The 25,712-nt window shown below is 38.4% G+C and overlaps 3 protein-coding genes across 3 annotated transcripts; all 3 read left to right on the top strand.

Annotated features, from left to right (window-relative positions):
* Window positions 1-30: 30 nt before the first annotated feature.
* LOC123274153 lies at window positions 31-978 on the top strand. The gene has a single exon (XM_044741643.1). It carries the CDS (start codon window positions 31-33, stop codon window positions 976-978), a length of 948 nt encoding a protein of 315 aa, XP_044597578.1.
* Window positions 979-1,077: 99 nt separating this feature from the next.
* On the top strand, window positions 1,078-2,672 carry LOC123274152 (ATP-dependent DNA helicase pif1-like). Its single transcript, XM_044741642.1, has 2 exons — window positions 1,078-1,372; window positions 1,444-2,672. The coding sequence occupies exons 1-2, from the start codon at window positions 1,078-1,080 to the stop codon at window positions 2,670-2,672; spliced, it is 1,524 nt and encodes a 507-aa protein (XP_044597577.1).
* A 133-nt stretch (window positions 2,673-2,805) lies between these two features.
* Window positions 2,806-3,819, top strand: LOC123274151 (DNA repair and recombination protein RAD52-like). Its single transcript, XM_044741640.1, has 4 exons — window positions 2,806-3,008; window positions 3,089-3,240; window positions 3,332-3,467; window positions 3,548-3,819. Exons 1-4 carry the CDS (start codon window positions 2,909-2,911, stop codon window positions 3,607-3,609), a joined length of 450 nt encoding a protein of 149 aa, XP_044597575.1. The 5' UTR covers window positions 2,806-2,908; the 3' UTR covers window positions 3,610-3,819.
* The last annotated feature ends 21,893 nt before the right edge of the window (window positions 3,820-25,712 follow it).

Raw genomic sequence — 25,712 nt, 5'->3', positions numbered from 1 at the left:
CCAGATTTATTTAAAATTGTAAAAAAGCATATGGTACATGGACCATGTGGATCAATTAATTATCAATCAGTGTGTATGAAAGATGGTCGGTGTACTAAACGTTTTCCTAAAACATATGTAATTGAAACGATAACTAATGAAGATGGATATCCAACTTATAAGCGGAGATCACCAGAAATGGGCGGAGCTGTTGCTATAATAAAAGTTAATGGAGATAATATTGAAGTAGATAATCGTTGGGTAGTTCCTTACTCTCCTGTATTGTTGCGGACGTTTGATTGTCATATAAATGTAGAGTATTGCGGTAGTGTTAAGTCTATTAAATATATATGCAAATATATGAATAAAGGAAGTGATAAAGCAACATTTGGATTAAAAGATGAAAATGATGAAATTACTAGGTACCAGTCGGGAAGATATATCAGTACATCTGAGGCAGTATGGCGTATATTATCTTTTCCTATTCATGAAAGGTTTCCACCAGTGGTTCATTTAGATGTTCATTTAGAAAATGGCCAAAGAATTTATTTTAATCCCGTCAATTTAAATAATCAAATTGAAAATCCAAGAAATACTACATTGATGGCATTTTTTAAGTTATGTCAGGAGGACGACTTTGCTAAAACACTTCTATATGATGAGATTCCTTTATATTATATATTCGACAAACAAAATAAAATATTTAATAAGCGAAAGAGAGGACGTAAAGTTGATGATTATGTAGATATTTATAAAGAAAACGTAATTGGACGAGTATATACTATACATCCCAGTAATACAGAATGTTTTTATTTGCGTTTATTGCTTCATAATATTCGAGGTCCAGTATCCTTTGAAGCCTTAAAAACAATTGATAATATTATCCATCCAACTTACCAATCAGCATGCAAAGCTTTAAATCTAATTGAAGATGACTCACACTGGGATGAAACACTAAAAGAAGCAAGCTTAACTGATAGCCCTCAAAAAATTAGGTAGCTTTTTGCCGTAATGTTGGTTTTTTGTATCCCATCAGATCCAATGGAACTTTGGATTAAATATAAAAAATATTTATCCGAAGATTATTTAAGAATTATAATGAGGAATCTTCCTGATGCTGATCCAGATCAATACACAGAAGAAGTAGAAAATCGTTGTCTTATAGACTTGAATAATATACTTATCTCTATTAGTGGAAATTCTTTAAATCATTACGGGCTCCCTACACCAACTGTTGATTATAGAAATGCTATTAATAATAGAGAATATTTAGAAGAAATAAATTATGATCAATCAGTACTATCACAATTTTTAATAGAAAATGAGCCAAAACTTAATAAAGAACAAAATAAAATATATAATGAAGTGATTAATAGTGTGTCTACATCCAAAGGTGACATATTTTTATTGATGCTCCAGGAGGTACCGGCAAAACATTTTTAATTAACTTAATTTTGGCAAAAGTAAGAAATAGTAAAAAAATAGCATTAGCAGTTGCATCTTCAGGTATTGCGGCCACTTTATTACCAGGTGGAAAAACAGCTCACTCAATGTTTAAAATACCTTTAAATTTGGATATTACTGACAGTCCAGTTTGTAATATATCTAAAAATACTAACAAAGCCGAGCTTCTTCAGAAAACTTGCCTTATTGTATGGGATGAATGCACGATGGCTAATAAAAAAGCTATTGAAGCTGTTGATAGAACGTTACAGGATTTAAGAGACACAACTTCGGTAATGGGTGGAATAACATTTTTGTTTTCTGGTGATTTTCGTCAAACACTACCAGTAATAACAGGAGGTACAAGAGCTGATGAATTGAATGCTTCTCTGAAACAATCTTACATATGGAATGAAATTAAAAAATTGTCATTATCAATTAACATGCGTGTGAAAAAAGATTCAGCCTCTTTGGAATTCTCAAATTTATTATTGAATGTAGGGGAAGGTACTTTAACTGAAAATCAACATGGCGAAATTTTATTACCAGAAGGGCTCTGTAAAATTGTTTCATCCATTGATGATTTGATCGAAAAAATTTATCCCGGCATAAATGATATTTCAAATAAAGACAATGAATGGTTCTCTGAACGTGCTATATTGTGTCCGACAAATGAAATTGTAAAAGGTATTAATAGTGTTATCATAGAAAAATTTAATGCTGTTGAAAAAATTTATACATCAATTAATACTACTCTTAATCAAGATGACCTTACTAACTATCCTGTCGAGTTTCTTAACTCTTTGAATACATCAGGGTTGCCAGATCATATAATTAAATTAAAAGTAGGCACTCCGATAATTCTTATGAGAAATTTGAATCCACCCAAACTATGTAATGGGACGCGATTGAGAGTAACTAAATTAATGAAGAATATTATAGAAGCCACAATATTAACTGGATCAGGTACAGGAGAAAGTACATTCATTCCTCGAATTCCTATTATTCCTAACAATTATCCTTTTGAATTTAAACGAATCCAATTTCCTGTCAGTGTTTGTTTAGCTATGACGATAAACAAGTCACAAGGGCAAACTTTGAAAGCTGCTGGTGTCGATCTAAGAACAAATTGTTTTTCACATGGACAATTATACGTAGCGGTGTCTCGCGTAAGCTCATGTGATAATTTATATGTTTTATCTCCTAATAACACAACACGAAATGTTGTTTATCCGGAAGCATTAAAATAAGATAGAATAACTTATACTTTAAATATATTGTTTATATTGTTTACTTATTACTATTTAAATATAGTTTTTATTTATTAAATTTGTAAATTGTAAAAGAATAAATAAAAAATTCTAGAAAAACGAATAAATGAACCAATAGTCTTTTATTTTTAACCTAAATAATTGAAGATTTTTTTCAACACAAAATAATTTAACGAAACGTCATTTAAAAAATTGATTAATAAGAAAAAAAACAGATGGCTGAAAAGAATTTAACGTTTGAACATTTGTGTGTGTATGCTGATCAAGTGTTCGGCAGTGAAAACTGGTCACATGTAATCAAAAACCAAACCATTGGTAAATTAATTTTAATTTACATGTAAATAAAAATTATCAAATCTGTAAAAAATTATCTTTGAAATTATTAAATTAAATAGATTTCGAAAAAGAAGATAAGACTAGGAAAGTTACGATAGGATGTTTTACAATAGTGAGAGTAAGTTATCAAGATGAGAGACATCACGAAGGTGTTGGATTTTATGAGGGTACTTTTGAGACAAAAGGGACAGCTTTTAAAGAAGTTAGAACGGTATGTGACTTTAATTCTTATAGAGACTTACGATCGAATACTTCTATATTAACACATTTTAATTTTATTTTATTCATTAACCCATTTGTAGAAATCTTTGGTTGATGCAATGTATAATACTCTTATCAGCTTCAAGGAAATTCGTGATTATTTTGAAAATCTAGAGAAGAAGAAAGTGGAGCGTATTAAACGACAAAATGAACTAAAACAACAATGGATTTCTAATAGTAAGTATTATCAGATATATTTAATGATATTAGTATGATACATAAATTAAAAATAACTAACTAAATAATATATTTTTCAGATTTCGATTCCAAGAAAACAATGATAAATGAATCCGAGAATACTCATCACTTAAAAAATTAAATTATAATTTGTTGTTTTAATTTTTATGTGAAACCAAATTTATTTATGTAATAAATGAATAAAAATTAATTAATAACTATAAATTACTATTAGAATCAAAAATAACCAGTGAAGCGGGAAAGTAACAGCTATATTTGATATATATTTATATATATTCATATTAGATATTATATTAAGTGTACAGTTGAATTATGCCACGCGAAGCGGGCGGGCACAGCTAGTCTAATATATAAAATTCTCGTGTCACAATGTTCGTTCCCATACTCCTCCGAAACGGCTTGACCGATTCTCATGAAATTTTTTATGCATATTCAGTAAGCCTGAGAATCGGCTACTATCTATTTTGCTAACCTCTAAGTAATAAGGGCTGTTCACCCCAAAAATTTTTTTTTTATTTTTTTGATAAACTTTTTTTTTTTTTATGTTTTTATTATGTGGCATCAAAAAATACATACAACTCTAAATTTGCACTTTTTTATCACCAACCCTTGCTTTTTAATAGTCATTTTCATAATTTTATCATTTTCTATCCCGCTCGATAACATCAATTATTATCACTTGGTAAGTCATCCCCTCCATGTGTCTACCGGTGTCACTTCTCACCCTGTAAACAGCACGGAGTAGGGATCTTACCTCTATAGTTTTCGGCTATTATTAGTGTTTATGTTTCAAGCGTAGTAGTTAAACATTTTTACTATCTCAGTGTAACTCTCATATCAAATATATTCTCGAGTAACTTTATTATTTATTTATTAATAACTAATATTATTGAATATAATTAATTATTAATAACTAATAAAATTATCAATTTTGAGTATAAATCGCACGATCAGTTAATTAAGTGACTTACATAACCTCTAAAATACTCAATACGTGTCACGAGTTCCCGCAAACAACGGCTATTGAGTTATAAGTATAAATTATTTTTTACGTTTATTATAAAATCAAAAATTATTCTTTCTTATTTATAACGAAAATATTGTTGGGAATGGTGAAAAACGAATTCGGTGAAAGTTAGATTTTTATTACAATTGGGAAATTTTTTTTTGTGTTTACTTATAAGAGCTCGAACTTCGACAGAATTTTTTCCACTATTTCTAACAATATGTATTTTCGATATAATTAAGAAACATAAAATTTTTCGCTTTCGTGAAACTATCTAATTTTTACATGTATATTTAATGTAATCAAAGATAAAATAAATGATTAATATAATAATTGAATATAATAATTAAATAATTCAATCAGTTCTATTCATGTGTGTTTTGTATTGTACAGTGAACAATGCCAACAAAACGCAAAGGGGCCAATTTGAGCCGTGATACAAATAAATCTAGAAGCATTCGAAATAGAAGAGCCCAAAGAACCGAAGAACAAGTTCAGGAAGAAAATACTGGAGCGCGTGTGAGAATGGCGCAATTGCGTCAAGAACAATCAGACGATACACGAGCTGAACGCAATGAAGTCATGAGATCAGAACAACGACAATCACACCGTTTTACTGTCAATAGACGCAGAGCGAATAAATGTTAAGACGTTGTCGATGAGTGATCGAGAGTGATCATTGAGTGATCGATGAGTGATCAAGTTTGTTTGTATTAGTTAAAAACGGGCTAACAAAAAATATTGTTTCCGCTGCAGCATTAAGAGATTAATATTATGTTATTAATTAATTATATAAATAATTATTACTTTTAATAAATTAAAACAATTAATGTTTGGTGTTTTGTTATTTTTAACGAAGTGTCTATTGATACCATCCACGGAAATTCCGTGACGCTAACACTGGGTCCGGGAATAGATTAAGTGGATGGATTTTTAATTCATGCGGGTATTTTAATTCCATTCTTTAAGTTCCGTGGCCCTAAGCACTAAAGTCCGGGTCTGTAAACATCTATCGTCCGTGGCTCCAATCATTAGTCCGGGTCTGCAAGCATCTCATATCCGTGACTCTAAATATTCGTCCGGGTCTGCAAGCATCTCATGTTCGTGGCTCTAAGCATTCAAATCCAGATCTGTAGGCATTTTATTCCGTGACCCTAAGCACTAATGTCCGGGTCTGTATACGTCTATCGTACGTGGCTCCAAGCATTAGTCCGGGTCTGCAAGCATCTCATGTTCGTGGCTCTAAGCATTCAAATCCGTATCTGTAGGCCTTTTATTTTGTGACCCTAACCTAAGCACTAATGTCCGGGTCTGTAAACATCTATCGTCCGTGACTTCAAGCATTAGTCCGGGTCTGCAAGCATCTCATGTCCGTGGCTCTAAGTATTCAAATTTGGATCTGTAGGCATTTAATTCCGTGGCCCTAAGCACTAATGCCCGAGTCTATAAACATCTATTGTCCGTGGCTCCAAGCATTATCCAAGTCAGCAAGCATCTCATGTCCGAGGCTCCTAGTATTCGTTCAGATCTGTAAACATTTATTGTCTGCGGCTACAAGCTTTGTATTTCGTTGTTCCAAGCATCGAATGACCGCGTCCGTAAACATCTACTGTTCCTTATTTCATTATAAGCAATGACTCTCTCCGCTTTTATCGTGCAGTACTTTTATAACAAAGATTATATTGTTCAAAAATTTGTTGTTTTCAACTTTCTTCTAAGAAAACTAAAGATTTTCGTAATTCGAGCAGTTATTGGATTTACTCTGTTTTCCGGAAGTCGAGTCTCCAACCGATCTCTACGTTTAAAGGTCTCAGGTTTTTTTTTTTCATAAAGGTGGAAATAAAATTTTTCAACGACACTTCTATCATTGAAACATGATGGTCGGTGGTGTGGTCATGGCCCGTCAATAACTGGGTCAGTAAGAAGTCCGTTTCTCCGTGCTGCCGAGAAAGTCAGACGCTAGTGTCTAGAATCAGGCACTACTCTGTCCATCTGCCCGTCTCCACCGATGTCCATCTGTCCCGCCAGTTATGTAGCGATTTCTTCTATATTTACGTTCTTGCCTTCTTAGAGATGTCCCCATTTATTTTGGTGTCGTAACGTTTTGCTCTCTCGAACGATAGTAAGTCGATCGGTGTGCTCCCGCTATGACCAATACAACTGCTTTTGAAACCATGTGATAGGCATAGGTGACTTTGAGCCCTCCCTGCCATTGCAGAGCCGCAATCTTGCACCAGTAGGTCTTCTGCTTAAGAAAATTTGCTCATATCTCCACTCCATATGGTAATATTGAGTGGTCTACTTCTAAGAGGACCCTCCTTTTACTGGTTGGTGGTCTCATTGTGTTGGCCATGATTTTCGACAAGTTGGATACTGTCTTGTTGGGTTTCGTGCATGCGTTTTCGAGGTGATCTCGGAAAGACAGCTTCTCGTCAATCACCTCGAAGCTTAAAAAATTGCGTTGAATGCTGCCGATCGCGTAGAACATTGATAAGATTTTTAAGCTCGAAGAGCTGCTTAAATGTGTGATCGCCCAAGTCAGACGTGTTCCGCCCGGCTATCTCTGCCACTTCCAGAGGCTGGCAACGTGATGCACATATTTTTAACTTCCCGCTAAAAAAATCGAAGATTTTCAAAAATCGGGAAGTTATTGTTTTCACCTCGTTTTACAAAAATCGACTTTTCATCAGATCTCGACATTTGAAGGTCACAGGAAGCTTCCCTGACTATCCCCGCGAGGTTGTCACTATGTATATATGTATGTATGTGTGTGTGTGTGTGTGTGTGTGTGTGTGTGTGTGTGTGTGTGTGTGTGTGTGTGTGTGTGTGTGTGTGTGTGTGTGTGTTTTTAGGGGGGGGGGAATCCTTTTTACGGATTCTAGGCATAGCTGTTTGGCCTGGATGTGTGGCGACTCGACGCAGCGTCATACTAAAACTCGACACTAACGCCCCTACCCACTAAACCCTAAACCCCTTTTCCTTCTTTCCTCTAATCCCTCATGGAAACCGCCGTCAGGCATTACTTCGTGAAGGGAGGATCTAGCTACTGCTCTTCCTTCTGGTGGCTAAGGTGTTAACTACCTTCCTTCTATCTTCTGCTATTTGCTCTTTTTCTTTCGGTGGAACGCAAGTCTTTAAGGACTTCTGTTGCAAACGTGTTGGTAGCGTTCCAGGCAGCTTCCGATGACAACATTGCTTCTACTAGTGAATCTGGTTGCATTCTCTGGTTCAGGATCCTCTCCAGTTCTTCACGCTGTGGATCGAAACGAGGACATACAAAGAAGACGTGCTCCGCGTCTTCAGCAGCTCCTGGGCAGGACGGGCACTCCGAAGAGTCATCGTGCTTAAAGCGGTGTAGATACTCTCGAAAATACCCATGTCCCGACAACATCTGCGTAAGATAGTAATTGACCTCACCGTGATTCCGGTTAAGCCAAATGTCGATCTGAGGTATGAGACGGTGCGTCCACCTACCCTTCTCTGCAGCATCCCATTGTAGTTGCCATCGGCCTATGCTCTTCTGCCGTTCTTCAATTCTAAGTTCTTCAGGGATCAGTGCAGTTGACCTTTTTCGTTGGTAAAGGGCCCGTCTTTCCTCTGCTAGAACTCTAAGAGGTAGGATTCCAGCAATGACGCACACTGCTTCTTCTGATATAGTGCGGAAGGCACTAGCTACTCATAGGGCACTCAGTCGATATACTGGTCCAGCCTTTCTCCATGATTCTTGTGTCTTTAATGCGTCGGCCCAAATGGATATTCCGTAAGTGAGCACCGATATGACTACTGATGACAATAATAGCCTCCTGCTCTGTTTTGGGCCTCCGACGTTCGGCATCAGTCGTGCGAGACTAGCCCTCACTACTGACGCTTTGGCACTGACATGTTCCACTTGCTGCTTGGAGTTGAGTCGGGCATCAAGCATCACTCCCAAATATCGAATATAAGGTTGTGATGTGATTTCTTGTTCGCCGACTTTCAGCTTAATGGTCTCTACCACTTTTCTGCTGGTAATAAGTACTGCCTCAGTCTTGTGTTGCGCCAGTTGCAGGTTCACTGCGTCCATCCACCGGTTAACATGCTCAAAAGTGAGATCGAACATATGATTTATCCCGTCAAGGTGTTTGGCAACGATCACTACGGCTACGTCATCTGCATATGCTACGAGTTTGACGTTTCTTGGCAGAGTTAGTCTTAATAGACCGTCATACATAATGTTCCACAGGAGCGGGCCTAGAACTGAACCTTGTGGTACCCCTCCAGTAATATCATACTCCCTCGGACCGTTCTTCGTGTCATACTTCAGGACCCTGTTTTCAAAGTAGCTTGCTACGATCTTAAGCAGGTATTCTGGTACATTCTTCTCTTGGAGGGCCTGCATGATGCATTTCCAATTGGCGGAGTTGAAGGCGTTTCTGATGTCTAGTGTCGCCACTAGGCAATACTTCTTCGTTCCACCTTTCCATCTGGTTCCTGCGATTGCTTCCTTGGCCGTATCAACAACCTGTTTGATTGCGTCCAGGGTTGATCGTCCTTTCCGGAATCCATACTGATTGTCTGCCAGATCTGGTCAGATCTTAAAATTTCCCAGGTAAAAAAGAATATATATAATTATATATATCCTTATACATAATTATATACGAAAAATGGCCATATATAATTATACACGGAAAGAAAAATATGGGAACTATTCCTATAATTTTATGAGAACATTTCCCAGGCAATTATAGGAACTGTTCCTATAAATTATGGGAACTGTTCCCATAATTATAGGAATTTTTCCCACAATTATGGGAACATTTCCTATAACGATGGGAATGGTTCCCATAATGGTATAGGAATAGTTCCCATAATTTATTTCCGTGTATACAATTATATAGAATTATTTCCATAAAAAAAAAAAAAAAAAAAACAAATCGGCGCGCGCGGGAACCGAACCTGGGACCTGACGCTTGAATGACCAATTCATTACTTTTTTTTTTTTTTTAAAGAAGTTTATTTTCATTCCAATCTTACATCTAGTTACATTAATAGAAAATTAACTTAAAAAAATATAGTTGGCCCTTTCTTCATGCTGATTCTTTATGCTCTAAGCATTTTTGTGTTAACGAAAGCAGTACAGAGTTTGTTATTATAGTATTTATCTACTATGTAGTATCATTTAGTAAAAAAAAAAAATTTTAAGCCGTGGAAAATTACAAGTTTTTGGTAAAAAAAACCACGCAAATGTCTCTAATAAAGTTTTGTCCTTACATACTAATTGATAATCTATATACATATTTACAAACAAGAATGAGTCTGATAATCAGACCAAGGCTTCGTAGTTGGCTTTCCGGCGACGTTGGAGTATGTCTATGTGAAGAGAGTTGGCGTTTAGCCACCAGTATTTCTCAAAGTTGAGACGGTGAAAGTCCATTGAGTCCCGTGAGGGAATGGCTGTCGAGTGAGTGAAGTTGAGCTTCATTTTGCTGGGAGTATCCAGCTGTATATTGATACGCTTGTCAGCTTTATTTCTGGTCCAGTGATAGATTATGGGGATGTTGTTACCATCTTGGATCATACCTTTCGCGTCGAAGTATATGAATGCTTGAGGAGGAATGCATCCTGATTTATTACCAAGTTCAATGGCTTTATTGTCTACTGCAGCAAGGTTCTGGATCAGGGTGTTGTTGATCTTCTTAAGATTGGAGAAGTAATCACGGACGAGCTTGATGATGAAGTTATCAATCCGGGGAATGTTGGCCACTTCGTATAGAGCTTCATTACTGATATATTTATGGTATCTTGATTCGCTTGATCTATAGAGTCCAGTGCAAGCTCTTAGACAGCGTCTCTCAAAGGCTCGGAGTTTTTCCATCGTGGTCGGATTGGAGTTCCACCAGATGGGGGCAGCGTAAGTAAGTATGGGTCTCACAAGAAGTTGGTAGCAGATTATTTTGGCGTTCCTGGTGAGATGTTTACAATAAAAGATTCTGCTGTTGGCTCTGAAAGCTCTTGAAGCTTTCTCGAGTTGAATGTCGAGGTGTGATTTACACTTGAGGGTGTAGTCAAGATGGACACCGAGATACCTTACGCAGTCCTTTCTGGGTACTACAGCTGGGGTATTGGTGTCTGGTTGAGTCATTGTGATTTGGAAGTCTTTCAGGTTTCTTTTTTTAGATGAGGCAAGATGTGCTAGAGTGCGGCGAAACAGAATGACTTCGCATTTGGCTGGATTTACCTGGAGGTTCCATAGGGCATAATGGCGAGTTAGATCATCGGCTGCAGTTTGGAGCTCATTTTGGAGTGTGGACACTGAGGGGCCAGACAGATAGATAATTGAGTCATCAGCGAAGGCTATTGATCTCAGAGTGTAAGGGATCATCTCAGTTGTTTGGTTTATCAAAGGTGAGTTGACGATTGATGCTGTTAAGATGTTGAATAGTATTGGTGAGTTGACCGTTCCTTGTTGGAACCCTTCTAGTATCTGGAAGACTGGAGATGATATGTTTATACCGTCCCAGGTTACAAATGATTTGTCACTAATCATCGCTAGGATCATGCAAATCAGCCATTTATCAAATTTGTAGTTTATGCATTTGTATATTAGTCCGTTAGTCCAGCCAGAGTCGAAGGCTTTCTCAAGATCAATTAGCAGAGCTGCTGTATGCTGGATGAGTTTTAGGTGGTGAGAGACATCTGACATTAGTTTATTGATGGCGTGTGTCGTCGAGTGTTGATGTCGGAAACCGAACTGATTATCGGGGATCACCTCGTTGTCAGTGCAAGCTTTAACGATGCGTTTATTTAGTATTATTTCAAATACTTTGCTGATACTGGGCGTTAGGCTAATCGGACGGTAACTGGCTGGGTCATTAGGGTTTTTTCCCTTTTTATAGACCGGCAACACTTTTGCTCGCTTCCAGCTGGTGGGGAAGTAATATCTATTTAGAGCATTATTGAAAAGAATTGTGTAGCTGTTGATGATTGATGCTGGCAGGTGTTTGAGCACTATAGGTGGTATGTCGTCGAGACCGCTGGAAACTTTGTTGGGAAGTTTTTTTAGGACCTTTGTTACTTCCGCTGGTGTGCAGAAGAGGTTATCACCAGATGCTTGTGGGTTACCAGGATTTGTAGAAGGATTTTCGTCGTTAAAGATGGTTATAGAGCAGTTGTTTGCTCTAAATTCATGAACTTCTTGTCTGATGGTTTCCGCTGTGGCGTCTACTGTTTCTTTGGTCTCTGTTCCGATGTTCAAGTACCTGGGAGAGTTAATGCGCTCAAAGTGGGCCCCAATTATGTTTAATTTGTCATGAGGAGTTGAAAAAGATAAAATATCGCCATTTGATGTGGCGTTTTTTATATCACAATTGCTCAGCTCAATTAATGGGTCGTCTTTTTTTAACTTGATGTCTGGGATATTTGTTGTTTTAGCTGGTCTCAGCATTCTATTGATTTTGGGAAAGAAGGAATGAGCTTTACGGTGGTCGATTTGCTTAAGCAGATTTGACCAGTAGCTGGTAGCCGATTTAATGAATTCTTGATGTATTTGATTTTTTAACTCTTTTATTGCTTTCTTAGTTTCAGCGGTTTTCTGTGAGTTTGGGTTTATCACAGTAAGCTTGTGATAGGTCGTGAGTAGTTTATTTTTATCTTTTTGCAGCTTTTTTATTTTAGAATTGACGTAGTTGTGGATTTTATCTTGCGGTTTTATTTTGGGAACTATTTGATCAATCGATTCTTTAATCGTGGACTCAATGTCCGAGAGATAGTTTTCGATTTCATTGATCGTAAGTGTCTGGTTGGAAGGTACTGTTGATGTGTAGCGAGAGTCTAAGTCTTTGGTGAATTTTTTCCATTTTGTCGATTTGTATCTGTATCGGTGTTTCTCATTTTTGCCAAACAGCGGTTTAAACGGAGTATTATCGATGTTGATTTCAAGCAGGATAGCATCATGATCACTGTCATAATGCAGACATTTTAACTTCTTGTTTTTGATTGTGGATACGTTTATACGCGCGTCTACAATGCCGATGTCCAAGTAGGAGTTAGCTGGTTTGAAGGTGGGATACGCAAGTGGGTAAATTACGGCCTTGTATTTTATTGCATTTTGTTCGATCCAGCGTTTGAACAGCAGGCCACGTTGGTTGTTAGTTTGGTCACCCCAGTCTTTGTTGCGGATATTGAGATCGCCAGCTATTACGTAATAGTTATTCGGGTCAGTGGCTCCAATTCCTTCTAATAGTGCGTTCAGCTCATCTAGGAATAAGCTTTTGTTATCATTTGTAGCATAGGCACTGATGACAAATAGATGAGAATAATTCTTGAGTTGAAGTTTTATGATGGTGAATTCCAGGATAGCGTTTGAGGAGGAGCTTGGGAAGAAGATTTTTTCATAACCAAGGTTTCGTTTCACTATAATAGCAGTTCCTCCACCTTGGATTGCTCCAGGTCTGTCGGTTCTGAAGATGTTGTAGCTTTTAAACTCGAGAGAGTGCTTGGGATTTAACTTGGTTTCGCTCAGTAGGACGATGTCGTGTTCATGTGAGTCTAATAGAGTTTGTAGCTCAAATCTCTTCCTGTTGTGAATTATTGAGTTAACATTAATAGCTATAATTTTGAGAGAGTTAAGGTGTGTACTTGATGTACTACTTATCTTGTTTGTTGGGCTGGAGGGAGCCATTACTCCCAGCATGCGTAGATTTCGGCGATGTGGGCAGAATTCTCTGCTACCTGCTTGGAGAGTTGGTTGAGGTGGGACTGGACCATGTTCAATATATCATTTTTGAATGATTCTAGCCAATTTTGGAGTTGAAAAGTGTCCAGAGGCTGCTGCTTCATTTGGGCGTGTTCAGTTGGTTGATGATTGCGTCGTGGGAGCTGAGGGAAGCTCTGGTTGTAATTAGCGGCGATGTTAGCGTATGAGTTTTGCGTGTTGACTAATCTTGCTGAGTAGTTTCTTTGATTGTTTTTATTAGTATTAGGGTGACTGTTGTGGATTAAGGTAGCATTCTTGTAGTATAAACAGCCTTTGTAGTTGGCTGGGTGACCTTTTTGTTTGCAATTAGTGCACGTCATATTTTCTTTGGGCATTTCTTTGGTGATCGTGCAGGCATTGGGGAGGTGGTTCTCTCCGCATTTGACACAACGAGGCGTACAGTTGCAGTTTTTACTAGAGTGGCCGAATCTTTGGCATTTATAACATTGGTAGGGACCTCTTTTGCGGAGTCTTTGCCATTTGATTTTTTGCGCTAGTAGGCGCTTCGTATTAGTCAGTTCGTAGGTTCGACTGTCGCTAGAAACTTGTACAATAAAGAAGTAATTATTTTCATCCTTCTTATCGTAGACGATTTTTGTTACTTTTGTTATTTTTGCATGCTGGAGATTAAGAGCTAGAAGTTCATTTTTAACATCTTTTTCGTCATAACCGCCCAATATGCCTTTCAGCACCAGGTTTTTTGGTCTGAGGTGTTTGGGGGTGTATGAGTACGATTGGCAGTCTGGGATGGTTGCTATTGCAACTTTCATTTGTTCAAACACTTCTATTGTTTGCGTTGATATTGTTATGTTGTCTTCTTCAGTTTGTTTTAGTACGAAGTCATTTTTATTTATTCCGTTAGCTGTGGCTGTTTCGACTATTTTTTTGATAGTTGTGCCTCCTACGATGATAGGAGGTGGTCTGATGTTTTTAGATGTTGAGCGTTCACTGGCTGCAGTTGCAGGGAGCTGATTCGAAGGTGGTTGTGTTGATTTTGGTGAGGTCGCCGTAGGACTGCTTCTGCCTGACTTCTGAGACATGCAGTCATCAAGAACTTCCATTTCGTGGACATCATTTGGCAGTTCGGAAAACTGGTTGCTTGTACTGGCGTCTGGGGCGATGAGGGAGCCTGGCAAATTTTTTGTTTTGATTGTTTTACTGGGTGTAATCCAGTCTGATGCGTCTTGCGTGCCTACCAATGCATTGCTATTAGCCGACTGAGGTCTTGACTTTGACAGGTTGGGCGACACGGCTCGTATAGGTTTAGGTTTGAGTATTTTTCGAACCATTTTATCAAGAGTAAAGGAATTTACCTGCTTGGAGGATCTCATCGTTACTGCGTTGGGTTTTTTAGCGAGAGCCGCTAGCTCGTCGATGCTCTGCTCATTTTTTCTTTTGCCCATGCTAGGGGCCATTTTGAGGTTAGCCGCTCCGGGCACCTAGTTTATTTTGATTCGGCGTCGAATAAAACAGTTATTGGGATTTTCTTATGTGCTAGATTATGTGGGAGAAATAATCCTCGTCTGTATAGTAGTAATATTTTATGAAGTATTGTGATAATAAAATTAATGACACTAATGTTGACAGGATGCATGTGCACTCTGCCGTGGCTTTAGTGAGACTGACCAATTCATTACCTGTTTACCAACGAGGCTTACTTGAAGAGTAGAGTTTGTAATAACTAGAAGTAATGTGAATCGTGTCCATGATTTATGCGTAATGAACGAAGTTTTTTTATCAAATTTGCAAACTATTAATTATCAATATACGCTGATAGAAAGATTTATTAACTATTAACAAATTAATTTATTCGAAAGCGATTATTTAATTTATTAAATTCCAATAAATATTTTTTAACATTCAATAAATATTTATTTGGGAGGAAAGTATATTTAGTAAAATAGTTTATAAGTATTTATTAATAGTTAACAAATATAGTTATATCTGGCCAGATATAATAAAATCTTTTTATGTCTGATTTTTTTTTCAACTCAGATATAGTTATATCCGTTTAGATCGATCAGATATGACTAGGTCTGATCATGTCTGATAAATTTTTCAACTCAGATATAGTTATATCTGTTTAGATCTGATCAGATATGACAAGATCTGATTATGTCTCCAATCCCATATCTGCCCTGGCGGTTTTGTGGTCACGGTGAAAATACTATGGAAAGTCGGTAGTTCCCTCTATGGTCAACAGTGAGAACTTAGTATTACAGTAGTAATTTCACGGTGAAACATTGGTGACTTTGTTTCATTTCACTACTGTCAAAATATGGTATATATCAGATTATTAGACCTTGGTAAAATGGTTTAAATGACATTTTTATATGGCAACTATGGAGTGAAACCATAGTAAAAAGTTTATAAATGTAGTTATTTGACAGTCAAAGCACTGTTGTTACACAGTAAAATAGGAGTGAATCCAAAGTCGTTTCACTGTCGTGCCACTGTCGATTTACCGTCGTTTCACGATCCTTCCATTGTCGAATAACGCTCTTTGAACCGCCTTTGAATAACCTACTCATAAAAAATCCCATTTGAAAATGCTAAAATTCTCCAAAATGAAAAATTTAGTATTTTTAGAACAATAATAATTTTAAGTAGTATTTACGGATTTTTTTTTAACTTATTAATTACTAACTCATTGATACACTACTAAGCCTGTACAGCCCGGCGTGAGTTATGAGCACTGATGTTCACTGAAAATTTCAGCTCACACCGGGTCTCAAACCCACGCCTCACCAGTCTCAAGCAAGCATGACAAGCGTTGTACCGCTTAGCCATGGGACTGTCTACTAAATGGTAGTGAGTTTGAATGAATATTTTTAGACACGGGCAGGTAGTTTTTAATTAAAAGTTGATGAAATTTTCTTTTATATTTATACCATTATAATTAAGGACGTTTTTCATGGTATCTTGAAATATCCTGATTCTGTAAAAAAACATATAATTAAAATTTTTTATTTCATAAGCTTTCCTTCATTTGTGTTTGTCATATAAATATTGATGTAATTATTAAATTTATTAACTGTCAAATAGTGTTAAAAAATAAATATTTTTTTCCTCACTCTGTAAGTTATTATCTTGTTTCAGCTTTTAACGCTGACATTTTTTAACTAAATTTCTGAACAGTTATTTGAAATAAACTGTGGCCTTGCATTGATGATATACATGGATTCTTTTGAATTTATTATCACCGTGACAAGTGACGTGTTATTTTTTTTAATCGAGCGAAAAAATATTAATTTGTAAATGAAATTTTTTTAAGCGTTTATTTAAAAAATTTTTTTATTCTGAAAATTAACTACAAATAACTAAATTTAATGTGAAATATCAATAGAGTTCAGCACTATACACTGTTTATAGAATAATAATTGAACAGCATTTACATCATTTGTCCGGAAGAAAACGAACGAGTATATAAGGTGAAAAGAAGGTGATTTTACCGTGAGTTGACGGTCGAACGATCGTCGTAGTAGGTCCACGGTGATATCACTATGAGTTTATGAGGTTGTAACAAAACTTTCCCCGGAATTTTAAACAAATTCCCACCGGTGGCGGAGATACCGGCCGGGTACAGTTTTTCACGCTCGCCCTTTTTCAACAAGATAATAAAATAAACCCGAGACTACCCAGGATGGGTTAGTGCACGAAAGGGCGCCAGGTAATTTTGTATAAAAATTACCAAAAGTATCTAAAATGCCAGGGACCTCGCCGGACGATCAATTAACGATCCAAATGAATACGAATGAAAGATAAATTACAAAATACTTACAGTCAGGACTAATTTATATAGCTTATACTCAGAGATAATACGTAGTTAACAATAAATAATATCTTAAATCGTTTAATTAAATGGGAATGTAACTTGCAGGAAAAGATTCCGGGAATTAATTTACATAAAATAAATTGTTGTTGAATCGATAAATGTTAATAAAAATAAATTATTTATTTATAAATGTTGTCACTTAACTAAATATTCTTTCTAAGTAACAAAATAATTCCTTTATGGAGTGTTCAATTAATACATATAACTCTTTCTTCAACTTAAATATAAAATTGCGCTCGAGAATAACAATGGTTGCAATGGGAAATAATAATCTTAACGATAATTAGAATTTAATAATAATAATAATTAACAATTCGCAACGTTCATCGCAGAATGCGCTCAAAATAATAATTATAATAATTGACGCCTAATAAAATAATTGCAATAACGAATTATGACGCAATATCTTAATTAAAAATTGCTGGCCGTATCGAGGACCTAACACGCGGCTTTCGGGATAGGTACAAATATTCCCTTATAATATAACCCTTACTCGCTGCGGGATCGACCCGATTAATCGATAGCTAACGTAATTAAACAATAGAAATAAATTATTGAAGCCAGGAGACGGCGGTGTGCGGATAATAAAAAGGCTCAACTTGTGAGTACTCACCAAAAGGGACTCGAAACAAGGCTCTAGATCCACACTCTTACACTTTGCGAGTTGCCGCGTGTCTGTTCAATCTACGTCACCGTAAACCGTATGAGGTCTCGTGTTCGATCACGAGGGCCTCTTTTGCCATTTCCCCAAATTTCATAGAACTTTGCTCGCGATCGATAATACGGGACTTCACCCGTGCGAGTAAAGGCTATGACAATAAAATCAGATAAAGTAACAATGATTTACGGTGATACATTCAGATGATAAAAATAATAATAATAATAATGAATTATAAATAATTCATTATAAACATCTGAAATAAATATAAGATTAATTTTTAAATTAATAAAATAATATCGAAAATTTCAAACATATATATAGTAATAATAATAATAGTAATAATAAATTATAAATACATTTATAGATAAATACAAAATAGTAAAATTGAGACACACATTGAGTGTGAATCTGTTGCCAAATATTAGGCGCAGGGAGGAACGCGCACAGGGAATAAAAACCCTGTGACAAGGTGTTCACTTTGAAAAAATCATTTTTCCGCAGTAGAAGCATGCCATACTGACAACAGAAATGCTAAAGTTCCACGAATTAGGAACAGTCTTTTCACCATAGAACTGCTGATAAATCAACATTTATTTACCATCCGTAGTAAGTGACGCAACAGAACGAATATACTGTTTTTCGATAGTGATTTCACCGTACTACAACCCTAACTAGATAGTGAAATAGCCGTCACGTGAAACGACCGTGAATCGACCATATTTTCACTATGGAGTCACCGCAGATTTACCGTAAGCATGAAACCGCCAGGGTGATCAGATCTAAACCGTTTTTCCCGGGTATTTCGAACGACATAAGCTAATTCTGGAGTAACACTTATCGAGACCTTTCATTTGAATACCAACACGAATTTTTTTACATATTTCTCAAATATGAGAAATATCATATATAAAAAAATCGTGTGCGTAGTCAAATGAAAAGTCTCGATTAGCTTAACTTTAGGATAAGCTTATATCTTAAAAAATGACAATAACTACGATATGACGTATTTTGTCTACTGATGATATTTTCAACTATGTAAGCTCATCTTGATTTTATACTTATCGAGACTAATTATTCGGACGCCCACACGAATCTTTCATTTATTATGTATATTTCACAAATATGAGAAGTATTATATAGATACAATCTTTTATTTAAAAGCTTATGCAACATTTTCATTGTTGTCGCTTTTTGTTGCTACAATAACAACTTTGGCAACGGTTACTATGGCAACGGTTAAATACTAATGAATAAAATTTGTAAAAATATTAATAAATTAAATTGTCGATAATAATCATGTTGGCAAAAGCGCACTTGATTTTCTAGTATATAAAAATTTTATGTGGGTACTCATATGAAAGGTCTCACCCTAGTTGCCATGATAACCGTTGCCAAAGTGGTTGCCATAGCAGCGAAAAGCGACAACAATGAAATCGTCACATAAACTTTTTAATAAAGGAATTTTAAATAGCAGTTTTATAGTACTAATTTTTAGTACAATATTAAATCAGCACATAAGTAGAATAATTAATTCAGTGAAGAGAAAAATAAATTAATTTAAATAATCCTAGCTAGAGATAAAGCTATAGAATTTCCAAATGTAATCTATAATGACACTCCTTCAATGTCTGATCCATCGTGTCGTTGATCTTATTATTTGAAAAAAAAAAAAAAATTGAATTTTCATGGAGAAAAGTCAAAATTGCGGACTGTTCCGGGGCGGGGGGTCCAAATACACCAAGAAATATTTATTACAAATAATAAGCAGACTTCACTATCAAATAATTATTAAGACTTCATTTGGTCAAATAAAATAAAATAAAGTAATTTCTACACAAAAATTAGTTAGGTTATCAACAGAAAACGACTGTTTGAATTATTCGGATTATTCTAATTATTCGAATATTTGAATCGAATAGTATTATTCGATTCGATTCGATTCGAACATGATTCGCACACCCCTACTTAAGAGCTGATTAGTTTTTGGAATTGATAGGACAAGCCGTTTAGAAGTTATTCCAAAAAAACGATTTTTTGAAAATTTTATTTTTGAGATTTCTCAAAATCTAGCGAACCGAATCGATTCAAATTTTTACGAAATTTAATGGCAATGATACTCTTTGGATCGTCACCTATTTCGATCCGATCGGCCAAGCCGTTCGAAAGTTATAAAAGGTTTACACACACACACACACACACACACACACACACACACACACACCCCGTGTCGGGCTTGCTGGGTCCCGCATCGGGCGCCTCCTCAGGTGGCGGATAGGGGAATGCCCGGCATATCTGCACGTCAGATGCGTCGGGTACCGAGGAAACAGAATACTCGGGGTGGACCAAAACCTAGCAAAAGATGATATGGAAATGTCAGAAGATTTTCAAACATCGTTTACAGTACAGAGGATGGATACCTCAGTGCCGGCGAGGGAAGGCGTGCAAACGGGCCTAAACTCGTCGTTATCAAGCGACCGTTTGAACAGTGGAGTAGACCCCATGGCTCTGCTGTCTAGCAATGCTAGCAAGGTTACAGGGAGTACAAAATCAGCCCAGATGGCAGAGAACGGACAGCTGAGCAACATTCCTTCAAAAAGTGGAGGACCTTTTGCTCCTGCCACTAATCAAACCCACCGAGGAAGAATGAACTCTCTACCGACCGTCACCGGCCAACAGTCACCAATGGAGAGGCTCGGCAACAAGATTGATGAGTTAGCCGACTTCATAAAAGACAAAAAGAATCTCCACCATGAGATCAGAAAATTGGTTTCATCTGTTAGTACGGCATATAGGCTGGCCAACAAATCACCAACGAAGTCGGCGTCAACGACTCAAACATCTCCGAGTCTGAACAAAAAATCACAGCCACCTCTGACCACTCCTAAGAAATTACCACAGCAAGGAGATGGCAACAAGAAGAGGCCGCTGTCCACGCCCAGCCCTTCCTCAGATATTGACAAGCCAGCACAGAAAAAGACAGCCCGGGATGATACCTGGACTAAAGTGACTCGGCAAAACAAGAAAAAGAAAGAACAGGAGCCAGTGACTCAAACTGCTACAGCCCAAGACCAGCCAAACAGCGGTGGCTCCAAGAAACCAAGGAGGAAGAAGACAAGAACTAAAGCTGTCCTAGTCCAACCAGCTGAAGGGCGAACATACGCCGATCTCCTGAAGGAAATCAAGGCCAAGGTAAGCCCTGTCGAGACGGGCGTAGACATAAGGTCTATTAAAAAGACGAAACACGGAGGCGTTCTCCTTGAAATGGCTCGAAAGACCGAAGACAGCAAGGCATTCACCGATGCAGTAAGGGCAGCCACTGCGAACATCGGCACAGTCAAGACGCTAACACCAACAACAACGATCGAGATCCTCGACTTAGATGAAATCTCTACCGAGAGCGAAGTCCGTGAAGCACTCAAACGTGAATTCACTGACAACCTGGAGGTCAAACGGGTAAATTTGACAAAACCCACACCACGAGGTAATCGGGCAGCCTTCTGCGAACTAGACGAGCCCAGTGCGATTAAGGCCCTTGACAAGGCCCGTATACGGATCGGTTTGGTGAACTGTCGTATACGCCCAGTAGTAAAAGTAACACGTTGTTTTAAATGTCTTGGTTATGGACACCAAACACGTCAGTGTGCGGGACCAGACAGAAGCAGGTGCTGCTACAAATGTGGCGGAGAGAACCACAAGGCCGTAAACTGCACGGAGAAGTTAAAATGCTTCCTTTGTGCTTCGGACAAAGATGCCCAGGATAGTCTATGCCATATTTCTGGCACTGGAGCGTGTAAGGCATTTCGCAAAGCACTTGCAGAAGCCATGAAAGGTCAGAAATGACACGCATACTACAAGGCAACCTGAATAGGTGCGCCTTGGCGCAAAACCTGATGCGCCAGCGTGTTTTCGAAGATAAAATTAACGTCTGCTTTATCTGCGAGCAATATCTAAACATCGAAGGTAAAACATGGTTCGCAGACGAAACGGGCACGGCAGCAATTTGGATTGTGAACACAAAGAACGTTACCGTCAACAACAGCGGAGGTGGAGCAGGTTTTGTCTGGATTCAAACCCCCACAACCTACTTCATGAGCGTCTATCTCTTACCTAACGAAGGGATTAGTGTGTTCCGACAGAAACTCGCAAATATAGAAGATGCGGTCACTAAGTTCGACGGCGAAGTTATCGTAGCCGGAGACTTCAACGCTAAATCGGCTGAGTGGGGCGCTGCTTTCTCCGACACCAGAGGAAACGAGGTCGCTGACGTCGTGGCTAGACTCGACCTCATAGTGCTGAACACCGGTAGCACCACGACCTTTAGAAGACCAGGGTACCAAGAATCCATCCTCGACATCTCATTGGCGACTCCAAGGACTGCCAACATGATTGAAGACTGGAAAGTATCCGAAGAATACAGTGGCAGTGATCACCAGTTTGTGACATTCAGCGTTGGATTGGCATTTGCTCCGGTTTCACAACGCAACGTTTCTAAGCGGAAGTGGAATGCCAAAAGGCTTGATCCAGAGGCATTGCAAGCTTCACTCGCACGAAGCTGGTCTATTCTCCAGAACAACCCGACACCGGATACCTGCAGCGAGACGGAAAAGGCAGTGCTAAACACGATGAAAGAAATTACTGCCGCATGTGACGCCTCTATGCCGCGGCTGAAAAACCAGAGCTTCCACAGGCCGGCGTACTGGTGGTCAGCGGACATAGCAGAACTTCGCAAAATATGCCATCAGCTACGTCGCCGAGCAACGAGAGCTACGAAACGCTCCCCAAGCCAGGACTTGTATTCAAAAGAGTACAAGCAGGCCAAAAAGACGCTAAACCGAGCCATTAAAGCAAGTAAAGCGAAACTGTGGAAAGAGATCTGCAACGATCTCGACAATGACCTCTGGGGTAAAGCCTACCAAATTGTCGCCAAACGACTTGGAAAGGCTTCACCAGAGGCGCCGAAATCTCCTGCCTTGATGGAGAGCATTGTAACGGAGCTTTTCCCCAAACACCCACCGCGGGAGAAGAAACACTACACTAAGAACAGCGAAGTAACACCCTTCACAACTAAGGAATTACAAGACGCGGCCAAGTCACTCAAAACAGGAAAGGCACCTGGACCTGATGGCATCCCGGCATCGGTGATCAAAACTGTAGCCCTGGAATACCCAGACATACTCCTGAACACCTACAACGCATGCTTGGCAACTGGCACGTTTCCCGTGTTCTGGAAACGGCAGAGATTGGTTCTCTTAGACAAAGGTAAGGGAACCCCCATAACACCTTCGTCGTTTAGACCACTCTGTATGCTGGACATTGCTGGAAAACTGCTCGAGAAGCTCATACAAGGGAGACTTCGCAACGACATAGACCGTGCTGGAGGTTTTGCCGCAAACCAACACGGCTTCCGGAAAGGACGTTCGACAGTCGGAGCGATCAAGAAAGTCATAAAGACAGCGAGAGAAGCATGGACTGCTAGCCTCAAAGCTCGTAAAGTATGTCTTCTCCTCACGCTAGATGTCAAAAACGCATTTAACAACGCAAATTGGGGAGACTTTTTAGACGCTCTGGAGCACAAGTTTGACGCGGAGCCAGAAAATCTGGCACTAGTCGACAACTACCTTGACGATAGAAAGCTAATAGTGGAAACTACTGAAGGCCCACAAGAATACGCCATAACGGCTGGCGTGCCGCAAGGCTCAATAATGGGGCCTGATCTATGGAACGCAGACTACGACGAGCTTCTTGAAATCCCGTTTCCAGAGCAAGTAGAGCTAACAGGCTTTGCAGACGACGTTGCAGCTACTATAGTGGCGGACAGCGTGGAAGAGGCCGAACTGCTAGTTCGGGAAACCATCGACACCGTCGAGACTTGGCTCGATAAGCATCACCTGAAACTCGCCAAACAGAAAACCGAGATGGTCGTTTTGACCCGTCAAAAATGGTTTCCAAAACCATTCGCTATGGACATGGGAGGAACAACGCTGACGTCAACAAGGGCCCTGCGGTATCTAGGGGTAATGATAGACGAGAAACTATCTTTCCGTGAACACCTCGACAGTGTATGCAAGAAAGCCAGCAAGACTGTGTCTAGCCTAGCACGAATTATGACCAACACCATGGGACCAAGAACAAAAAAGAGAAGAGTTCTTCTAGAAGCAGTCCACTCGGTACTGCTTTATGGAGCGGAGATATGGGCAGACATATTAATGCAAAAGACCTACCGGCGAAAGATCGCAGCAGTACAGCGGCGAGGCGCTCTCAGGGTTGCCTGCGCCTACCGCACAGTTTCCGAAGCGGCTGTATTGGTCATTGCAGGAGCCGCGCCCATCGACCTATTAGCGTTCGAAAGAGCAAAACTCTATGACGCTAAAGACAGTGATGATAACATGAAGGACGCAAGAACAAGGATAAAGGCGGAAACGCAGCAAGAGTGGCAGGACCGATGGACATCGGGAGAGACGGGCAGATGGACGGCGCGCCTGATCCCAAACATCAACGTCTGGCTCTCTCGGAAGCACGGGGATACGGACTTCTTCCTGACCCAGCTATTGACGGGACATGGGCAGTTCAATGCCTATCTTTTCAAGATGGGTTTGCACAGCACACCAACGTGCAAATACTGCCCGGATAAAATCGACGACACCGAACACACATTCTTCGAGTGTGCTCGATGGAAGGACTACAGAAGAAGCACCGAAGAGATCATAGGCACCAGGCTCTCCCCCTCAAGCCTGGTGACCTATATGATCAAACAAGAGGAAAACTGGTCAGCTGTTGCAGTTTATGCACAGCACCTCCTGAAAGACAAAATCGCAGAAAGGGACCAGTAGCCAGGAGTAGGCGTCGTGAGACGCAGCACGACTGGATTGAAGTAATGCTAACGCGGTTCCAATCCAGTCCTCCCCGTACCATCTAGGGGAGAGGGGAAGAGGAATGTTTTTTTAGTGGGTAAAAATCTCCACACTACCGACTATCGATATCTGCCGGAAGATGGGCGGCAGAGTTAACGATACCGGTGTCTTTTGAAGATCTTTTTTCGTACCTCTTTACAAAAAAAAAAAAAAAAAAAAAAAAAAAAGATAGATAGATAGATAGATAGATAGATAGATAGATAACCTAAGCTCCCTCAAAGCCATCAATATTTAAATTACATTGGTTTACATAGGTTACAAGATTACTTACTAATTAAAGGTTTACAATTAGATTTAATTTCAAATGTTATAAAATCCAAATAGATTATTTAATACCAACAAATAACTTGATTTAAAGTCATAATAATTCTACAAGAAAAAATATTTAAATAAGATCCAAAATAAAGATTGCAATTCTTAATTGTCATGTTCAAAAAAGTGATAACTAAATTTTTGAAATATGGAGTAACATGTTCATATTTTGGTACTTTATAGATAAATCTAACACATGAATTCAATTTACGCTGCATCTTTAATAATAATTTGTTTGACATATTCGTACGCCGCACAACAATAATCAAAGAGAGGAATTATTAAAGTAGATACTAGCTTAATACATAAACTTTCACTAAATATATCATTGTTTATTTTTAGCTGTGCTAGAATACTCATAGCGCGGTTGCACAAATTTTTTACTCGATTCTCCCATGAGAGAGTACTATCTATAATCACTCCAAGGTATTTTACAGTGTTACTATAAGGAATAGCACACCCCTCCACAAAGATTGTGTCGCCTAGTCTGCACTTATCACTACTAATTTTTGCTCTACTTCCACAAATAATTGCTTTCGTCTTCGAATGATTCATTTTTAGATGATTAGTTCTGCACCAATCTGTGATTTTTATTATTTCACCGTTTAGCTTATTCACAAAAACACTGATTTGAGAAAGATGGCAAGAAAGGTATATCAGTAAGTCATCAGCATAGAATAAGTATTGGCAATCCAAACGTTTAGCTAGATCTGTGATGTATAGTGAGAATAATAACGGACCAAGCACACTTCCCTGAGGTACACC

The sequence above is a fragment of the Cotesia glomerata genome, unplaced genomic scaffold (assembly GCF_020080835.1).
Source record: "Cotesia glomerata isolate CgM1 unplaced genomic scaffold, MPM_Cglom_v2.3 scaffold_24, whole genome shotgun sequence".
NCBI lineage: Eukaryota > Metazoa > Arthropoda > Insecta > Hymenoptera > Braconidae > Cotesia > Cotesia glomerata.
This window is presented reverse-complemented; position numbering and strand designations above follow the sequence as displayed.

Excerpts from the sequence above, each read along its gene's own strand:
- LOC123274153 (XM_044741643.1), top strand. The coding sequence starts at position 31 with ATGGTACATGGACCATGTGGATCAATTAATTATCAATCAGTGTGTATG.
- LOC123274152 (XM_044741642.1), top strand. The coding sequence starts at position 1,078 with ATGAGGAATCTTCCTGATGCTGATCCAGATCAATACACAGAAGAAGTA. Across the intron at positions 1,373-1,443 it reads TAGTGTGTCTACATCCAAAG|TAAGAAATAGTAAAAAAATA; the intron begins GTGACATATTTT and ends TTTTGGCAAAAG.
- LOC123274151 (XM_044741640.1), top strand. The coding sequence starts at position 2,909 with ATGGCTGAAAAGAATTTAACGTTTGAACATTTGTGTGTGTATGCTGAT. Across the intron at positions 3,009-3,088 it reads AATCAAAAACCAAACCATTG|ATTTCGAAAAAGAAGATAAG; the intron begins GTAAATTAATTT and ends TAAATTAAATAG. Across the intron at positions 3,241-3,331 it reads CTTTTAAAGAAGTTAGAACG|AAATCTTTGGTTGATGCAAT; the intron begins GTATGTGACTTT and ends ACCCATTTGTAG.